Source organism: Mesoplodon bidens, assembly GCF_964165515.1.
Source record: "Mesoplodon bidens genome assembly, chromosome: 15".
Lineage (NCBI taxonomy): Eukaryota > Metazoa > Chordata > Mammalia > Artiodactyla > Ziphiidae > Mesoplodon > Mesoplodon bidens.
This window is the reverse complement of record NC_138171.1, coordinates 43,869,640-43,889,388: the sequence shown is the minus strand read 5'-3', so window position 1 is coordinate 43,889,388 and position 19,749 is coordinate 43,869,640. Positions and strand designations below refer to the sequence as shown.

Here is a 19,749-nt window from a genome sequence, read left to right as displayed (position 1 = left end):
GGCCATCATCACTCCCACTTTACAGGTGAGAAGATGAAGGCTCAGAGGTGATGAATGGTGAGCTGGAAGTGTTAGGATGTAGACATTCCTTTCCTCCTAATCTCAGTCTTGGTAGGATGACCAGCAGACCCGGTTTGCCCAGGTCTGTCCCGGTTTTAGCACTGAAAGTCTCACAGCTCAGGAAGCCCTATGGTTGGTCACCCTTCCAGGACTGCATGCTTCATGTGCTTGTGACTTGTGCAGTTACACGGGGCTCCCCTCAGAACGGCACTGTGCTTAGATTAAGGCTCTGCTCTGGCCATCCTGAAACTCTTAATAACTTTTGAACAAGGAGTCCTACATTTTTTTCTCCCCACTCGGTCCTGCAAATTATGTAGCTGATCCTGATGGTTGGTCACTTGAAATGTGGGTCACCACAACTGGTTTCCTCTCTAAACTGGCTCCCTGTTTCCTGCTGGATGAAGTCCACTGTCTGGAGGGACCCCACGGTCTGGCAGTCTCCCATCACAGCCTGCCGAGGCCGTCCAGTCTGCTGGCTTCTGGTCTCTGTTTTTTTTCCAGCCTCACATTTTTCTTCTGTCCTTTCTCTCTCTGTCTCCTCATCACTCCTGCCAAATCCCTCACCCTAGAGGTTCAACCCTACTCACACATCAAAATCACCTGTAGGTCTTAAAAAACAGGTGCTTGGGCCCTGCCAGTAGGGGTTCTGATTTAATTGGTCTGGGGTCAGGGCCCCAGGCATCAGTAGGGTTTTTTCAACATTTTATTTAGAAAATTTTCAAAGTTACTGCAAAGTTGAAAGAATCGTCCAGTGGACATCCATATATTTATGAGCTAAAATCTACGATGAATATTTTACTAGATTCACTTTATCACATCTCCATCCTTGTATTCATCCTTTTTCTACCTGTCCATCAAGTTCATCGTTATTTTTTCTAATGCAATTCAAAGTAATTTGCAACACCAGTCCAACTTCACCCCTAAATACCTCAGCATGTATATCATTAACTAGAATTCTAAATATTCAAATATGTTTACTGTTATTTTTAAGATAAAATGTACAGACAGGAAAAGCACAAATCTTTAGCCAGTCAAAGAATTTTTTTTTTTTTGCGGTACGAGGGCCTCTCACTGTTGTGGCCTCTCCCGTTGCGGAGCACAGGCTCCGGACACGCAAGCCCAGTGGCCATGGCTCACGGGCCCAGCCGCTCCGCGGCATGTGGGATCTTCCCGGACCGGGGCACGAACTCGCGTCTCCTGCATCGGCAGGCGGACTCTCAACCACTGCGCCACCAGGGAAGCCCAAGAATTTTGAAAAATATAATCCGCAATCCTATCAAGATGCTGAACATAATTATCACCTTAGAAAGTTCCCTCCCGCCCCCATCCAGTCAATTTCTGACCAAACTCTCTCCCAGAGGAAGCTACTGTTCCAATTATTTTCCACCACAGATTAGTTTTGCCCATTCTAGTGTATGGAATAGTACACTACATAGGTCCTAGTATTTTTCACACGCTCTTTAGTTGCAGCCCGGGCTAAGCACTACTGCCTTACGTTCTTCCCTCTGTGTCACGGAGCCTCTTTCCACAATTGTGTGAATACTATAATGTGCCTCTTTTCATTGGCACCTGTTGTTTCTCTGTGTAAATGGGATTTGAAGGCTCTGGTTTTACTTCATTTTTATTACAAAAGCTTTACATGCTTGTACAAATTTAAAAATCTAAAGTAAACAGTACCGCAGGTTCAGACATTTGGTGTATGTGCTTGGCTTAGGAGCCAGCGGGGCGAAGCTACCCTCTGTGGGATTATGACTGAACGCCTCTAAGTCAGAATCCCGCCCAGGCGGAACGATGCGGCAGCGCCGCGGAAGCCTCGGTTGACCTCGGATAGCCGGTCCCCCGCCGGCCCCGCCGGCGCGCCCCGCTGCGCGTCGGGACCGGGGTCCGGCGCGGAGAGCCCTTCGTCCTGGGACACGCGGTGAGGCCGGAAAGGCGGCCGCCCCCTCGCCCGCCACGCACCGCACGTTCGTGGGGAACCTGGTGCTAAACCATTCGTAGACGACCTGCTTCTGGGTCGGGGTTTCGTACGTAGCAGAGCAGCTCCCTCGCTGCGATCTATTGAAAGTCAGCCCTCGACACAAGGGTTTGTAAAATAATAAGAAAAAAAGAAGAAGGAAAAAAGCCAACAGTGCAAGTCTTAACACCCTCCCCTTATCTGCACCTGGAAAGGAAAACAAGGTAAGGGGAGGGTCCACACACCCACCCTCACCCACACCTACATACCTGCTCTCACCCACCCACACCCCCCATATACCCACTCCCACCCCACAGACTTTGGAATTAAAAACAAATGCAAAAAGGGTCATGCAATACTATTGCTCTACTGTGCATTTTTTACTTGCTCTTTTCCTGTGACTGGGGCTAGGGTGATCAGTATGCGGACGAGCAAAACTGCTGTGGCGCCTCCCAACTACCGTTATTATATAATTTCAAAACAAAGTATCCTTCCAACAGAATACGCTAACTTTTTCTCAGAAAAATTTGCAGTGTAATGTACGTGCAGTAAACACACAAATCTCAAGTGATGAATTTTCCTATCTGTGAACTCGAGTAAGCACCACCCAGATTAAGATATAGCACATTTCCAACATCCCGCACTTCCTCATTCTTCTTTCTAGTTGATAAATTCACTTAAAAAAAAATGGCAGTAAAATATCCATGACCTAAAACTCACCATCTTAACCATTTTTATGTGTACACTTCAGCAGCATTAAGTACGTGACAAAATCACTTTTAAAATTTCTTAATATATTTGGCTGTTATCCTTTCAGTGTTACTTTTGCACGTAGATTAAAGAGTCAAAATTGTTCTTAACAGCTTATTATAAAAAGCAACAATTTCCCCACCCACACTGTGATTTCCTCTTCATTTTCCCTCCTCTGAGGAAACCACTTTCAGCTCTTTCAATGATTCTCCATACTTCCCAAGGGCACAGTTATTTTGCTGCTTCTTGATTTTTGTTTTCGCATTGACTTCCCACTATGGGAGGTGACGACTGAGCTCTCTTTCAGGACCCTCTTGCCACATATTCATACGCTTCCCATCCCCCCCATTCCTTAAATTTATATGATAATTTTGGTTAGATCTATGTTCAGTGTTTGCATTTTCCTGGCCATGTAGAAGAGATTCAACTGAGTCAAATAGTATACTATATCACTTCTTTTCTGTGATACTTTTTGTTTTCCCTGGAAAACCCAGTAATTGATGGACACTTTGGGTATCATCTCAAGGTTGTGGCCTAAAGCTTAATAGTTACCCTAATTCCTTGAGAAGGTGTGGGAGATATGACTGAGTAGAGCCCAGACAATCTCTCCTTGGGTCATCCCAGGAGACTGAGTTACACTCTTCCCTGTTCTTTCCCACCCCTTTCTCTCCTCCTCTTTTCTACCCTCAGCGGATCACAGGCTCCCAGTTCTCTCCGAGGCTCCAGTATTTTGGGCAGTCACTGAGCGGGGGCCAGGACCTCACAGCAGATGGACTGGTGGACCTGGCTGTAGGGGCTCAGGGGCACGTGCTGCTGCTCAGGTGAGAGCACACCAGGTATCTTCTTTTTCTTTTTTTTTTTTTAACATATGTACTTCTTTTTAATAATTTTTTTTAAATTATTTAGTTATTTATTTTGGCTGCATTAAGCCTTCGTTGCTGCTCGGGCTTTCTCTAGTTGCAGCAAGCAGGGGTTACTCTTCATTGCAGCGTGCGAGCTTCTCATGGCGGTGGCTTATCTTGTTGCGGAGCACGGGCTCAAGGCATGCGGGTTTCAGTAGTTGCAGCACGCGGACTCAGTAGTTGTGGCTTGTGGGCTCTAGGCGCGCAGGCTTCAGTAGTTGTAGCACGTGAGCTCAGTAGTTGTGGCTCACAAGCTCTAGAGCGCAGGCTCAGTAGTTGTGGTGTACGGGCTTAGTTGCTCCTTGGCATGTGGGATCTTCCCGGACCAGGGCTCGAACCCGTGTTCCCTGCCTCGGCAGGCAGATTCTCAACCACTGCGCCACCAGGGAAGTCCCCCGGGTATCTTCTTTTTAAGGAGTGGCTTTGCTGTATGAAGACCCCTGAGGGCCCTTTGTTGTCCCCCCACAGGTCCCAGCCAGTGCTGAAAGTTGAGGTGACCATGGAGTTCACACCCCGGGAAGTGGCAAGGGATGTGTATGAGTGTCGTGAGCGGGTGGTGAAAGGCCAGATCGCTGGGGAGGCCAGAGTCTGCCTCCGTGCCCGCAAGAACACACGGGACAGGCTGAAAGAAAGTGAGGCTGGGTGGGAAGGTCTCGAGAGGTTAAATGACTGGGGACATGCATGGGTGGCCCAGAGTAAAGTTCTCACAGGCTCCGATAGCCTTCTTCAAGCTTGGGTGGAATGAGCAGGTGGTTCCCCTGCTGGGGGGTGGGTGGGGAGCTCAGCAAACACCCCTAAAGAAGTAAGCATGTGGCACTCCTTTACACTCTCAGTTCTCCAGAGAATGAAGGGCCCCATCCCTGTGAACTAACCAGGTCTTTTTTTTTAAACTGAGAGATGACTCGTTTAAAGGGGAGGTTGAGTTGATGAAGCTAAACACAAACTCACAAAGCATTCAGATATGCATTTTATCACAACTAACTTGACTTCCTTCCTTGTCTCTATTCTCAAAGAGTGGCATTGTGCTTGGGGTGAGGAAGAGTAATGGTGGTTCTAGAGGGAAACAAGGGGAGGGGATAAAATTGGTTTCTAGCAGTAATCTTACCAGACTGAGGAGATAGCAGTCAGAGTTTGGGGCAGCCAGCATGGCTAGAAATTGAGAGAAAAGCCTTGGAGACTAGAGAATTACAGAGAAGATGTCCTAAAATCTACATAGAAATTTCCTGTAAGTCATTGGCTGACTTCTAAGCCATGCATGTCCAGATCAATACTCTTAGAAACTCAGTGGAAGACAACAACTGGAGAGCTCAAGAGTTGAACAGAAATCTAGGAAGCTGAGATTTGAGAGGGACCTTAAAAAACATCTTGCTCCTTCTACTGGGACAATGTCCATTGAAACCAGCAAACCAAGAGAAACAATAGACAATAGAAATAGACCCATAGGTGATTCAGCAATTAGAATTATCAGATAGGAATTTAAAAGATAACTAAAATTAATATCTTCAAGAAAAAACAGGAAATGATGGAGAACTTCAAAGAAAACCTGGAATTCATGAAATAGAGTTAAATGGAAACACTAGCACTGAAAAATACACTGAATGAAACTGAGAATTCAATAGATAGATTTAATAGTGGATTAGAAGCAGAACAAATAGATATATACTACTATATATAAAATAGATAAACAGCAAGGATTTACTGTATAGCACAGGGAACTATATTCAATATCTCATATAACCTATAATGGAAAAGAATCTGAAAAAATATATGTACAACTGAATCACTTTGCTGTACACCTGAAACTAACACAATATTGTAAATCAACTATACTTATATTTTAAAAAAGTAGAACAGAGAATTAGTGAACTGGAAGGTAAGTAAATTGCAAGTATCCAGATGAACACACAGAGAGAAAAAAGGATGAAAAATAAACCATAGGAGACATATGGGGCATGGTGAAAGATCTAATAAACATGTAATTGGAATTCCAAAAGGAAGGGAGAGAGAGAGAGAGAGAGAGAATAAGAGAGAAGCAACAGTTAAACCTAAATGGGAAAAGAATGTGAAAAAGAATAGAAACATGTATATGTATAATTGAATCACTTTGCTGTGCACCTGAAACTAACGCAACACTGTTAATCAACTATACTCCAATATAAAATAAGAATTTTAAAAAAAAGAAATGGTGGTAGAGAATTTTCTAAAATTGATGAAAAACATCAAGATTCTCTACCAAATTAGGAACTTCCCTGACCATCTGGTTGTTAAGACTCCCTGCTTCCAATGCAGGGGGCGTGGGTTTGATCCATGGTTGGGGAACTAAAATCCCATATACCATGTGGCCAATAAATAAATAAATAAATAAGATTCTCTACCAAATCAAAGCAAGATAACATTAGACATTGTACCATCCCAAGGCACAAACTGCTGAAGACCAAAGACAGAAAAAAAGTTAAAAGCAGCCAGAAAAAATATACTTAATTTTCCAGTATGTGACAGAATAGCTACTATTTATTGAGCAGTTACTGTGTGGCAGGCACTATGCTAAATGCTCTGTAGGCACTATTTCATTTTTACTATTGGGAAGGTCCAATTATTATCTTCAATTTAAAAATAAGGAATTGAGGCCCTGAGAGAGGTCAGCTAACATGTCCAAATTCAGATAGCTGGGCCTCCACCTCCTGCCAGTCTGACTCCAAACCCAGGCTCCTCACCACCATTCTGCCCTGGCCCTTCAGGAGAGACCCAGAGCATCATCACATATGACCTGGCTCTGGACCCAGGTCGCCCACATTCCCAGGCCATCTTTGATGAGACAAAGAACAACACTCTCAGACATATAGTGACGTTGGGGCTGAGTCAGAAATGTGAGACCCTGAAACTCCGGTTACTGGTGAGCAGAGGGTGACCATACTCCTGGGTCCTCCAAGCATGGGGTGGGCTTGGGATGCTGAGGAGGGCAGACCACCAAACCCCCACTGTCTCTCAGAATTGTGTAGAGGACTCAGTGACCCCCATTGCCCTGCACCTCAACTTCTCTCTGGTGGGGAAACCCTCGTCCTCTTCTGGGAACCTCCGGCCAGTGCTGGCTATAGATGCTCCGACACTCTTCACAGCCTCGGTGAGTCTGGGAGTTGGGGTACAGCAGAGGTGTGGAAGGGACCAGAGGCCAAGGTTGTTGAAGCTCATTTTATTTCATTTCACATAATTTTATTTCAAGATTTCCTTTTATTGTTTCATTTCACATCTTTTCATGATTTCCTTTCATTTTTCTCATACTCTGTTTTTGGCAGTTTCCCTTTGAGAAGAATTGTGGCAATGACAGCATTTGCCAGGATGACCTCAGCATCACCTTCAGTTTTATGAGGTGAGTTTCCTGTCCTCATTTTTACCCCCAGACCTGCACCATGACCTGCTGCCCTGTTCTTCTCCTGGCCCCCAAGGGAGCCCGGCACAGAGCAGCTGCCTCAGAGGTGTGTTTCTGTGGCTGCCTCGTGCACTGTCTCCTCTCCCCGAGTGTCCGCGCCTCCTTCCCGCCAGAGCAGACTCGCTGCAGGAAAGCCCTCAGCATCTCCTGGCCTGGCTTGTTCCCACCACAGCCTGGACACCCTGGTGGTAGGTGGTTCCCGGGACTTAAACGTGACGCTGACTGTGAGAAACCAGGGCGAGGACTCCTACAGAACACAGGTCACCTTCTTCTACCCATCTGGCTTGTCCTATCGGAGGGTGTCAGGAGCCCAGGTAGCCAAACCCTTCTCAGGCTCCATCTGACTTTGCGTTCCCTGCCCCCATGGCTGGTGTTTGACATCACCACCTCTGCCTCCTTTGCCTTCCAGAACCAGCGCTCACAGCGGTCCTGGCACCTGACCTGTGAGTCTGATGTCTCCACTGAAGGGTCTGGGAACTTGGAGAGCACCAGCTGCAGCATAAACCACCCCATCTTCCCATACAACTCAGAGGTCAGGCTGCTGGCTCCTCCTCCCTTCTTCTCCACTGTCTTCCTCTGAATTCTTCCCTAGTTTTTCTTCTTCTTCTTTCCTCCTCCTCCTCCTCTTCTTCTTCCTCTTCTTCTTCTTTTTCTCCTTCCCCTTCTCCTCCTTCTTCTTTTGCTATTTCTCCTTCTTCTCCTTCTCCTCCTCCTTCTTCTTCGCTGCACTGCATGGCTTGTGGGATCTTAGTTTCCTCGCTTGATATTGAACCTGTGCCCTCAGCAGTGAAAATGCATGGAGTCCTAACCAATGGACCACCAGGGAATTCCCTTCTTTTTTTTTTTTTTTTTGCGGTACGCGGGCCTCTCACTGTCGTGGCCTCCCCCGTTGCGGAGCACAGGCTTCGGATGTACAGGCTCAGTGGCCATGGCTCACGGGCCCAGCCGCTCTGCGGCATGTGGGATACTTCCGGACCGGGGCACGAACCCGTGTCCCCTGCATCGGCAGGCGGACTCTCAACCACTGTGCCACCCGGGAAGCCCCCCTTCTTTTTTTTTAAAGTAGATGTTTCTTTTTTTTGAAAAACAGCTTATTGAGATAAAATTCATCTACCACACAATTCACCCACTTCAAGTATACAATCCAGTGGCTTTTGCAATGTTCACAGTGTTGTGCTTCCATCAGCATGATCAATGTTATTTTATTACCCGAAGAAAAGACCCTGCTCCCCTCAGCCATCAGCCCGTGTCATCCCATCTCTCCCAGCCCTAGGCAACCAATAATCTATCTGCTGTCTTGAGATTCACCTATTCTGGATATTTCCTATAAATGGAATCATGTAATAGGATTGCTTCTTCGACTGAGCATCATGCTTTCAAGGATCATCCGTGTTGCAGGATGTATTAATACTCAGATTCTTTTTACTGCTGAATAATATTCTGTTGTACGGATGTGCCACATTTTATTTACCCATTCTTTAGCTGATGGACATTTGGGTTGTTCCTTCTCTCTTACTCTTGTCACTGTCTCTTCTTTCTCCAACTCCAGGTCACCACCAATATCACATTTGACGTGAACCCTGATGCTTTCTTTGGAAACAAACTACTTCTCAAGGCCAATGTGACCAGGTGCGCTATATGCCTGGCCTCCTCCATTTTGAGGCCCCAGCCCCCGGCCCCCTTGCTCAGGGTGGACCATTGCCCTCTTCCCACTGGTTCTCCCTTCAGCTCATTTGTTTACTCAACAAACACCAACTGAGCACCCACCACGTGCCAGGCATGTCCCCCTGTGCTGGTGGGACAGTGATGGACAATACAGCTGTGATTCTTACCCTCACAGAGGTTATAATTTAGGGGCAAAGATAGACAGGAAAGCCGATGATTATGATACAGTATGAAATGAATGATGTCCAGTCTTCTTGGGAGATTGGTGTTCAGAGAAGACTATACATTCAGGCTGTGAGTTAGCCAAGCAAAGGCATGAATTGAGGCTGGGCATGAAGACAGTGAGAAGGAAGTGTGGACCAAGCAAAGCCCGGAGACTGCAAAGGTCAGGCTGAGTTTGAGCACAGGAGGCAGGATTGAAGGAGTTGGTTAGATATGGGCCATGTCACGAAATGATCGATGAGTGCTCTTAGGGAATTTGCAGTTTAACTTGGGAGTGACGTGATCACCTTTGCATGCTAGAAAGATCACTCTCCAGGAGTGGGGGGGATTGGGGTGGGAGTCATTTTGAATTCAGGGGACCAGTGAGAAGAAGGCACCCTTCTGCAGGCATCCATCCTGGTGAGTAGGGATGGGCCTGGGCTACACACGGGCAGCCCTGGTCTTTCCTACAATCTCTGCTTCCTCTGTTGGATTTAGAGGACAGCGTTTAGGATGTTGAGAAGACAGGACTTGGTGGTTGGTTGGTGATGGAGGGTGAGGGAGAGGAAGAAGGAGAAGGAAAGGCTGATTTTCAATTCTCAAGAGCTGACCAGAATTCTCTGTTTCCCTTCAGTGAGAACAACATAACTGGGAACAACAAAACCGAATTCCAGCTGCAGCTGCCTGTGAAATACGCTGTCTACATGGTGGTCACCAGGTACTGGCTGCTGGGGCTTTTAGTTCTGCCTTCACCACTGGGCTGGACATGGCGCATTGAGTATCTGTGTGCATGAGTCTGTGCACGTGTGCCTGTGAGTGAGTCTGAGGATATGTGTGTGCATATGTGTGTCTGTACGTGCATGTGTACGTGTGTGTGTGAGGGGCCCAAACTGGCACATGCTGCAGGTCCCACCCACACTGCCCCTGCACACCATCCCGCTCGCACCCTCTCAGGGCTGCGTTACCCGCGTGCCTGTTCACCCATTTACACACTTAGCCCAAGACCCCCTCCCAGGACTCCCCTGATGTTCTGTCACCTCCTGCCCCTTCTTTCTCCCATCAGCCTTGAGGTCTCGACCAAATATCTCAGCTTCACAACCTCAGAGAAGACCAGCCACACTATAGAGCATCAGTATCAGGTGGGGAGCTGAGAAGGAGCCCGGGGAGGGAAATCGAGATGATGGGAACACAGAAAGAATGATAGGAGGGACTTCCCTGGCGGTCCAGTGGTTAAGACTTCGCCTTCCAATGCAGTGGGCATGGGTTTGATCCTTGGTCGGGGAACTAGGATCCCGCATGCCGCGTGGCCAAAAAAATATGATGGGAAACATGCATGAGGTGCCTGCTTTGGGCCAGGCTCTGTTCTAAGCTTGCTGCGAATCCACACACACCACCACGTGCATCCGTATGTGTATACACACATGTATGTAATTAACTCATTTTATCTTCGTAATGACCCTGTGATGGAGGTACTGTTGTCTCCCCCAGTTTATAGACGAAGAAACTGGGGCTCAGAGAGGCTAACAGAACATGCCCACAGTCTCACCCCTAGTGAGTGGAAGAGCCACTGCTTCCAACCAGCCTGTCTGGCTCTGGAATGGGTGTTTAACCCCTGTGCTCTCCTGTCTCTCAGAAAGCATCAAGAGGCAGGATGCTTGGGTCTGTGAGGCCTGATTCGGTCCTGGGCTGTCGGGAGTGGGGAGCCTGATTCTAGTTGCTGGTGGGGGCAGAAAGGCCAGAACCCTGATATCTGCCCCTCCCCCCTACACAGTTCAACAACCTGGGCGGGAGGAAGCTCCCCATCAGTGTGGTCTTCTTGGTCCCCATCCAGCTGAATCAGGTGACCGTGTGGGACCAGCTCCACGTCACCTTCTCCCAGGTAAGCACAGCTGGGCCTGAGGATTGGGCCCAACTCCTCTCTCCACAGCCCTGGTCTTTCCTAAAGTCACTTCTGTTTCCTCTGTTGGGTTTTGGAGCCATTTCTGACCCTCTCCTGGATCTTGGTTTTCTCACCTCCCGGAGGGTGGACCCAGGAGCCCTCGCTTCAATCCGGCCTCACAGTGTCCCTCTTTCCTCAGAACCTCTCCAGTAGATGCCACACCAACAAGAGTGACCCTCGTCACTCTGACTTCCTGGAGGAGCTTAAGAAGACCCCACTGCTGGTGAGACTAAGCCCAGCCTCAGCCTCAGGGCCACACGCAGAGTCCGCACTGCCCCCTCACCTGGGCCCAGTACCGGCTCTCAACTGCCGGCTGAGTGCATGGGATGTGGCCTGCATCCAGCTTTCCTGCTCACCTCTCTCCGCTCCTCCCTTCCCCAGAACTGCTCCATCGCTGTCTGCCAGAGAATCCAGTGTGACATCCCGTCCTTTGGCGTCCAGGAAGAATTCAAGGTCACCCTCAAGGGCAACCTCTCATTTGACTGGTACATCAAGGTATGTGGGCGCCTGAGGCTCGGCTGGGCACAGACGAGATCCTCCAGGGCCAATGGGTCCAACTCATCCTCTCTCTCCCACAGACTTTGCATAACCACCTTCAGATTGTGAGCACTGCGGAGATCTTGTTTGATGATTCGGAGTTTGCCCTGCTCCCAGGACAGGGCGCGTTTGTGAGGGCCCAGGTATCTGTCTCGGACACAGAGGGACCGCTGGAGGCAGGAGAGGACGCTGGGCTTGTGGGAGAGAGGGGGCCGGGAGGAGGAGTGAGGGCTGGGGTTGGTGGGCACAGGGGATTTAGTCATGGGGTGTGGGGAGCACACAAGGTCTGACTGGGGAACCCCCAGAAATCCAGAGTCTTTCCCCCCTGATGCCCCGCCCCCTCCTCTCCCTGCTCCAGACAGAGACCAAGGTGGAGCCTTACGAAGTACATAACCCTGTCCCGCTGATCGTGGGCAGCTCGGCTGGGGGGCTGGTGCTCCTGGCCCTCATCACCGGCGGCCTGTACAAGGTAACTCCCCCGGGGCCCTCTTCCTGCCCCTCCCCTCCCCCCACCCCCACGGCTTCTCACTCAGCAGCGCCTTCCTGGGTTCAGCTCCCAGCTGTGCCTCAGGCAGCTCAAAGAGCCTCAGTTTCTTCAGCTGTTAAAATGAGACTATAAATACCCATTCTGTGGAGCTCTTTGGGTTCATATCTCTAGAGCACTTAGAATAGTCTCTGGTACAGAGTAAACACTATATAAAGAGTACTTATTATGGGCTTCCCTGGTGGCACAGTGGTTGAGAGTCCGCCTGCCGATGCAGGGGACACAGGTTCGTGCACTGGTCCGGCAAGATCCCACATGCCGCGGAGCAGCTGGGCCCGTGAGCCATGGCTGCTGAGCCTGCGCGTCCGGAGCCTGTGCTCCGCAACGGGACAGGCCACAACAGTGAGAGGCCCGTGTACCGCAAAAAAAAAAAAAAAAAAAAAAGAGTACCTATTATTATATTTTAGATTTCTTTCCCTCTTTTCTTTCTCAATAGTGATGCCATCCCCCTCCTTGTCCCACTTTCCCCAGATCTATTCTGCACTCCACCACGTTATTCTTTGCATCTCTTGGTCCCGCCATCTCCCAGCCTGGCCTGCATGGCCTTCACTCGCCCTCCTGGCCTTCGTGCCCTTACTCCCCTGCCTCTGCCTCCACAGCTTGGCTTCTTCAAACGACAGTACAAGGACATGATAACTGAAGCTGGCCCTGAAACTGCCCCCCCACAGTAACAGCAGCTCCTTCCCCACTCCTTGCTGAGTGGCCTCCCCTGCAGCAAACAGGATGTGGTTGGACCGAAGAGCGAGTGGGTCCCCAGGCTGCTGGACGGACACATCTGTTGGGAGACCAGGGCGGTGATGTCTCACTCAGGAGCAACCTGCTTGGGTTTCCATTCCTATGTGTGTGTGTGTGTGTGTGTGTGTGTGCGCACGTGTGCACGAGTGTGAACTGTGTGTGTGGCTCAGATCTCTCTTGCATGAGGACAAGTGCCTTCGGCACAAATCTCAGGCAGAAGGGAGTTGCTTGGGCTTCCTTGTGTGTGGGTGGAGGTGCCATTGGTTCTTCCTCGGGGACAGAGGTGATGGCAGCTCTTGTGGGCAAACACAAAGGGAAGTGCAAGAAATCCTCCCCCAGCTATAGGAAGTGAGACCTCCTTTCGTGGGTGAGCCCTCAGGCCAGCAGGAGCCCATGCAGCTGGGCCTGAGACTACCCGGACAAGCCAGCAGGAAGCTGTGCAACCCATTCCACACTAGAGCTGATGTGTTCAGTGCGCAATGGTGCACCTCCCTTTATGTATTCACTTTATTATTTTAATGCTACTTTTATTTTTTGAATGGACGAACAGGTCTGTAGTATCAAAATCAAAAGACACGCAAGGGTGTGTGATGAAGTTTCCCTTCCATCCTGGTCTGCCAGCCATTTAGGTCTCTTGTAAAGGGTAGTCCAGGTTATGCGTTTGGGGGTCTCCTTCACAAAGATTCTAGGCATATGCAAACACACACAAATATACACACACACAAGCTTTTTTACTCAAATGTCAGCATGCGTTGTTTATACTGTTCTGCATCTTGCTTTTTTCATTAATATGGCTCAGACATTGTTTTATATCAAGACATAAAGTACTTTTTCATTCTTTTATATAGTGCACCATGTTCCACTGTGTGGGTGGATCCTAACGTCCTTAACAGTCTCCCTCTGATATATTATTTCCAACTTCTCGCAATGACAAACAATGGTGAATTAATAAATTGAATATAGGTCATTTTTGCATATGTGTAAGACAATTTATAGGATACCTTCCCGGAAGTCTGAATTCTGCCAGAAGCAACACCAAGAGAAGAATTTGAGTGAAAGAAACTTATTTAAGAGAGACTCCAGGAAATACCAGTGGGGGAGGGACGTGAGCTGGGGAGGGAAAGGCAGCCAGTAAAGGGTATATTATCAACAGAGGGACCATTATGAGCTCGTGGAGTGTAACCCCACTGGGGAGGTCTGGGACGCAAAGTAGAACACACACCTTGACAAATCCCACCCGAGCAGAGAAGGAGCTGGCGCATGGATACACCAATTCCACATAGTTATTGGCTGAGGGTTGCTCTTCGTGGGGAAGGAAGTGCTAATTCCCTGGCACCTCTGGGCCGGCCCTGAATGTAGGCAGAGAGGCTCTGGTGGCCAGAGAAAGATCTACAGATGCTGCCAGTTGGAAGTCTGCCAGGTGAGCATAGCCCCTGGCAAGGCCCACAGGGGTCCGGGCAGGGTACCAACAGCATTTTCTATGAAGAGTGTGTACAGATGAAGTTTTGATAGCTGTTTCTAGGTAGCCCTCCCTCCTCTGGGGCGTTCTCCCACTGCCCATCACCCAACCTTTGCCAGTGCAGTACCCACGACTCTGCCCTTAGCACCCATCCTAATGCTCACATCAGTCCTTCTAAGTGGCCATCTCTTGCTATTTACTGATGTCTGAATTTCACTTATGAGGAAGCTGAGACTTAGAGAGATCATCTCAATTGCCTGAGGTCATACAGATAAAGAGGAGATGGAGCTGGGATTCAAACCTGTTTCTGTCTGGCTCCAAAGCTTTTCTCTTTTACTGTCCCAGTGGCCTCAGAAGAATGGCCTGCAGCAAGCACGAGGGAGGTTAGCGGGGAGAGAGTGGCTGTTGTTTAGCTGTTATAATATCAGGTGAACCATATGAAATCGCTGACACGTTTGTTGACAAAAATGGCAACTGCATGCAGTTCATTGAGATACAAGAAAATCATAGCTTAGATGGACATCTGCTCCAGATGTGATAGGAAGGAAGGTAGGTGAGGGAAGTGTCCTAGGGGAGATGACCCCTGACTCAAGTAGTGGCAAGAGTCTTCCAGTCAGAGGGCAACACAGGTGGGGCTAGAAGAGTGGGCAGGATCTTGGGCATATGTGCTCTGTAAACTAGAGTGAGGAGTTTGAGTTTTATTCAAAGCACAATTAGATGTCATCAAAGGATGACTGATAAGACAATGGCCCTTGGTATCTTTGGGGGTGTTGCAACACATGTCACTTGAAATTGTTTTACACTATTTCTTCTTCTGACTTCAAAATCCATTAAAAATCCATTTTCTTCTTCCTTAAGTTGAAAGACAAAAGACCTCAAGATCTCCAGATGTCCTTAACTGACCCAGAAAGGAGAGGGCCTCTCTACCTGCAGGCACCTGGATTGGCAGTCAAGACTCAGAGTCCACATCGGTCTCTTTGCACTGGAAACTTGTGTTGAATTCAGTCAGATAGGAGCTTTATGATAGGTTAAAAAGTAAATTATTTCTAGTGACAAATTACCCTAGCATGATCACAAAGTTACTAATAAACAGGGCCATAAATCTCTGGTGAGAAGCAGATAAACTCAGGAAAGTCTGTCCTTGTTTTTACTTTTTGGGGTTCAGAATAAACAAATCTCTGCAGTCTCCACCCTTCTTTTCTTACTTAGTAATAGGTTCTTATCAGGGACACTGTGGAAGATTGTTATATTGTTATATTAATAGTTATGACCCTCGATGAATTGTGTCTCCCTGCATCCCACTCCCTTGCAATGTGGCATTGCTGCTGCTCCCATCAAGTGGTAGGGTCTTCCTCTCTACCCTCTGGAATCTGGGCTGCTCTTGTGCTTTGCTTTGACCAATAGAATGTGGTAGAAATGCTACTGTGCAAGTTCCTGGGCCTAGACCATCAGAAGCACTGCAGCTTCTGTGCTCACCCTCTCAGACTCCTGAGACCACTGTGCTGAGACCAAGCTAGCCTATTGGAGAATGAGACAACTGAGGCCCTCAGCTGACAGCCAGCACAACCGCATGCATGAGGCCATATTGGACCTTCCAGCCCAGTCCAACCATCCAACAACTGCGGCCACAGGCAAGTCCAACAAAAGAACTGCCCAGATTGTCACTTCCCAGAACTGTGAGAAATCATAAATGGTGGATGTTTCAATCCACTGTGTTTTGGAGTGGCTGGTTATGATGCAGTGGATAACTAATACAGCCAAACAATGAAAGAACACTTCCCATTTTCCTTTGTGGCTAGGTGTGGCCATGTAGCTAGATTCTGGTGAACGGGATGTGGGTAGAGTGAGGGAACAACTTTGGAGTCAGGTCCTTTGAGAGAAGGAGTAGGCTCCATTTCTCCTTGCCATCTTTTCACCAGCTGGAGTGTGAATGTTCTGGTGCACCATTTTTTCTTTTTTCAATTTTCTTTTTTTTTAAACATCTTTATTGGAGTATAATTGCTTTACAATGGTGTGTTAGTTTCTTCTTTATAACAAAGTGAATCAGCTATACATATACATATATCCCCATATCTCTTCCTTCTTGCGTCTCCCTCCCTCCCACCCCTCTAGGTGGTCACAAAGCACAAAGCTGATCTCCCTGTGCTATGTGGCTTCTTCCCACTAGCTATTGGTTTTACATTTGGTAGTGTATATATGTAAATGCCACTCTCTCACTTTGTCCCAGCTTACCCTTCCCCGTCCCCATGTCCTCAAGTCCATTCTCTAGTAGGTCTGCATCTTTATTCCCATCCTGCCCCTAGGTTCTTCATGACCATTTCTTTTTTTTTTTTTTTTTTAGATTCCATATATATGTGTTAGCATACAGTATTTGTTTTTCTCTTTCTGACTTACTTCACTCTGTATGACAGACTCTAGATCCACCACCTCACTGCAAATAACTCAATTTCGTTTCCTTTTATGGCTGAGCAATATTCTACTGGATATATGTGCCACATCTTCTTTATCCATTCATCTGTCGATGGACACTTCGGTTGCATCCATGTCCTGGCTATCGTAAATAGAGCTGCAATGAATATTGAGGTACACGACTCTTTTTGAATTATGGTTTTCTCAGGGTATATGCCCAAGAGTGGGATTGCTGGGTCATATGGTAGTTCTATTTTTAGATTTTTAAGGACCCTCCATATTGTTCTCCATAGTGGCTGTATCAATTTACATTCCCACCAACAGTGCAAGAGGGTTCCCTTTTATCCACACCCTCTCCAGCATTTATTGTTTGTAGATTTTTTGATGATGGCCATTCTGACTGGTGTGAGGTGGTATCTCATGGTAGTTTTGATTTGCATTTTTCTAATGATTAGTGATGTTGAGCATTCTTTCATGTGTTTGTTGGCAATCTGTATATCTTCTTTGGAGAAATGTCTATTTAGGTCTTCTGCCCATTTTTGGATTGGGTTGTTTGTTTTTTTGATATTGAGCTGCTTGTAAATTTTGGAGATTAATCCTTTGTCTGTTGCTTCATTCGCAAATATTTTCTCCCGTTCTAAGGGTTGTCTTTTCGTCTTGTTTATGGTTTCCTTTGCTGTGCAAAAGCTTTGAAGTTTCATTAGGTCCCATTTGTTTATTTTTGTTTTTATTTCCATTTCTGTAGGAGGTGGGTCAAAAAGGATCTTGCTGTGATTTATGTTGTAGAGTGTTCTGCCTATGTTTTCCTCTAAGAGTTTGATAATGTCTGACCTTATATTTAGGTCTTTAATCCATTTTGAGTTTATTTTTGTGTATGGTGTTAGGGAGTGCTCTAATTTCATTCTTTTACATGTAGCTGTCCAGTTTTCCCAGCACCACTTATTGAAGAGGCTGTCTTTTCTGCATTGTAATTTCTTGCCTCCTTTATCAAAGATAAGGTGACCATATGTGTGTGGGTTTATCTCTGGGCTTTCTATCCTGTTCCTTTGATCTATATTTCTGTTTTTGTGCCAGTACTATACTGTCTTGATTACTGTAGCTTTGTAGTATAGTCCGAAGTCAGGGAGTCTGATTCCTCCAGCTCCGTTTTTCGTTCTCAAGATTGCTTTGGTTATTCGGGGTCTTTTGTGTTTCCATACAACTTGTGAAATTTTTGGTTCTAGTTCTGTGAAAAATGCCGGTGGTAGTTTGATAGGGATTGCATTGAATCTGTAGATTGCTTTGGGTAGTATAGTCATTTTCACAATGTTGATTCTTCCAATCCAAGAACATGGTATGTCTCTCCATCTGTTTGTATCATTTTTAATTTATTTCATCAGTGTCTTATAGTTTTCTGCATACAGGTCTTTTGTCTCCTTAGGTAGGTTTATTCCTAGGTATTTTATTCTTTTTGTTGCAGTGGTAAATGGGAGTGTTTTCTTAATTTCTCTTTCAGCTTTTTCCTCATTAGTATATAGGAATGAAAGGGATTTCTGTGCGTTAATTTTGTATCCTGCTACTCTACTGAATTCATTGATTAGCTCTAGTAGTTTTTCTGGTAACATCTTTAGGGTTCTCTATGTATAGTATCATGTTATCAGCAAACAGTGACAGTTTTACTTCTTCCTTTCTGATTTGGATTCCTTTTATTTCTTTTTCTTCTCTGATTACTGTAGCTAAAACTTCCAAACTATGTTGAATAATAGTGGTGAGAGTGGGCAACCTTTTCATGTTCCTGATCTTAGTCGAATTGGTTTCAGTTTTTCACCATTGAGGAGAATGTTGGCTGTGTGTTTGTCATATATGGCCTTTATTATGTTGAGGTAAGTTCCCTCTATGCCTACTTTCTGGAGGGTTTTTATCATAAATGGGTGTTGAATTTTTTTGAAAGCTTTTTCTGCATCTATTGAGATGATCATATGGTTTTTATCCTTCAATTTGGTAATATGGTGTATCACATTGCTTGATTTGTGTATATCGAAGAAGCCTTGCATTCCTGGGATAAACCCCACTTGATCATGGTGTATGATCCTTTTAACGTGCTGTTGGATTCTGTTTGCTAGTAATGTGTTGAGAGTTTTTGCATCTATGTTCATCAGTAATATTGGCCTGTAGTTTTCTTTCTTTGTGACATCTTTGTTTGGTTTCGGTATAAGGGTGATGGTGGCCTCATAGAATGAGTTTGGAAGTGTTCCTCCCTCTGCTATATTTTGGAAGAGTTTGAGAAGGATAGGTGTTAGCTCTTCTCTGAATGTTTGATAGAATTCGCCTGTGAAGCCATCTTGTCCTAGGCTTTTGTTTGTTGGAAGATTTTTAATCACAGTTTCAATTTCAGTTCTTGTGATTGGTCTGTTTATATTTTCTATTTCTTCCTGGTTCATTCTTGGAAGGTTGTAGTTTTCTAAAGATTTGTCCATTTCTTCCAGGTTGTCCATTTTATTGGCATAGAGTTGCTTGTAATAATCTCTCATGAGCCTTTGTATTTCTGCAGTGTCAGTTGTTATTTCTCCTTTTTCATTTCTAAACCTATTGATTTGAGTCTTCTCCCTTTTTTTCTTGATGAGTCTGGCTAATGGTTTATCAATTTTGTTTCTCTTCTCAAAGAACCAGCTTTTAGTTTTATTGATCTTTGCTATTGTTTCCTTCATTTCTTTTTCATTTATTTCTGATCTGATCTTTATGATTTCTTTCCTTCTGCTAACTTTGGGGATTTTTTGTTCTTCTTTCTCTAATTGCTTTAGGTATAAAGTTAGGTTGTTTATTTGAGATGTTTCTTGAGGTAGAATTGTATTGCTATAAACTTCCCTCTTAGAACTGCTTTTGCTGCATCCCATAGGCTTTGGGTCGTCGTGTTTTCATTGTCATCTGTTTCTAGGTATTTTTTTATTTCCTCTTTGATTTATTCAGTGATCTCTTGGTTATTAAGTAGTGTATTGTTTAGCCCCCATGTGTTTGTATTTTTTACAGTTTTTTTTCCTGTGATTGATATCTAGTCTCATAGCGTTGTGGTCGGAAAAGATACTTGATACAATTTCAATTTTCTTAAATTTACCAAGGCTTGATTTGTGACCCAAGATATGATCTATCCTGGAGAATGTTCCATGAGCACTTGAGAAGAAAGTGTATTC

General features: G+C 46.2%; 1 protein-coding gene across 1 annotated transcript in view; it reads left to right on the top strand.

Moving 5' to 3' along the window:
- Positions 1–19,749, top strand: part of LOC308628689 (integrin alpha-M-like) — a gene marked incomplete at its 5' end in the record, with an annotated part of 80,896 nt that overhangs the window by 25,449 nt on the left and 35,698 nt on the right. Inside the window, 16 exons of the mRNA XM_081255932.1 lie at positions 3,455–3,585; positions 4,135–4,298; positions 6,405–6,559; positions 6,656–6,787; positions 6,960–7,033; positions 7,266–7,407; positions 7,503–7,625; positions 8,643–8,722; positions 9,594–9,677; positions 10,023–10,098; positions 10,731–10,838; positions 11,038–11,121; positions 11,280–11,393; positions 11,477–11,578; positions 11,794–11,904; positions 12,579–13,554. Coding sequence (XP_081112058.1) covers positions 3,455–3,585; positions 4,135–4,298; positions 6,405–6,559; positions 6,656–6,787; positions 6,960–7,033; positions 7,266–7,407; positions 7,503–7,625; positions 8,643–8,722; positions 9,594–9,677; positions 10,023–10,098; positions 10,731–10,838; positions 11,038–11,121; positions 11,280–11,393; positions 11,477–11,578; positions 11,794–11,904; positions 12,579–12,650 — 1,752 coding nt within the window. The 3' untranslated portion in view covers positions 12,651–13,554. Of the gene's footprint in view, positions 1–3,454; positions 3,586–4,134; positions 4,299–6,404; positions 6,560–6,655; positions 6,788–6,959; positions 7,034–7,265; positions 7,408–7,502; positions 7,626–8,642; positions 8,723–9,593; positions 9,678–10,022; positions 10,099–10,730; positions 10,839–11,037; positions 11,122–11,279; positions 11,394–11,476; positions 11,579–11,793; positions 11,905–12,578 lie in introns of the transcript that reaches the window.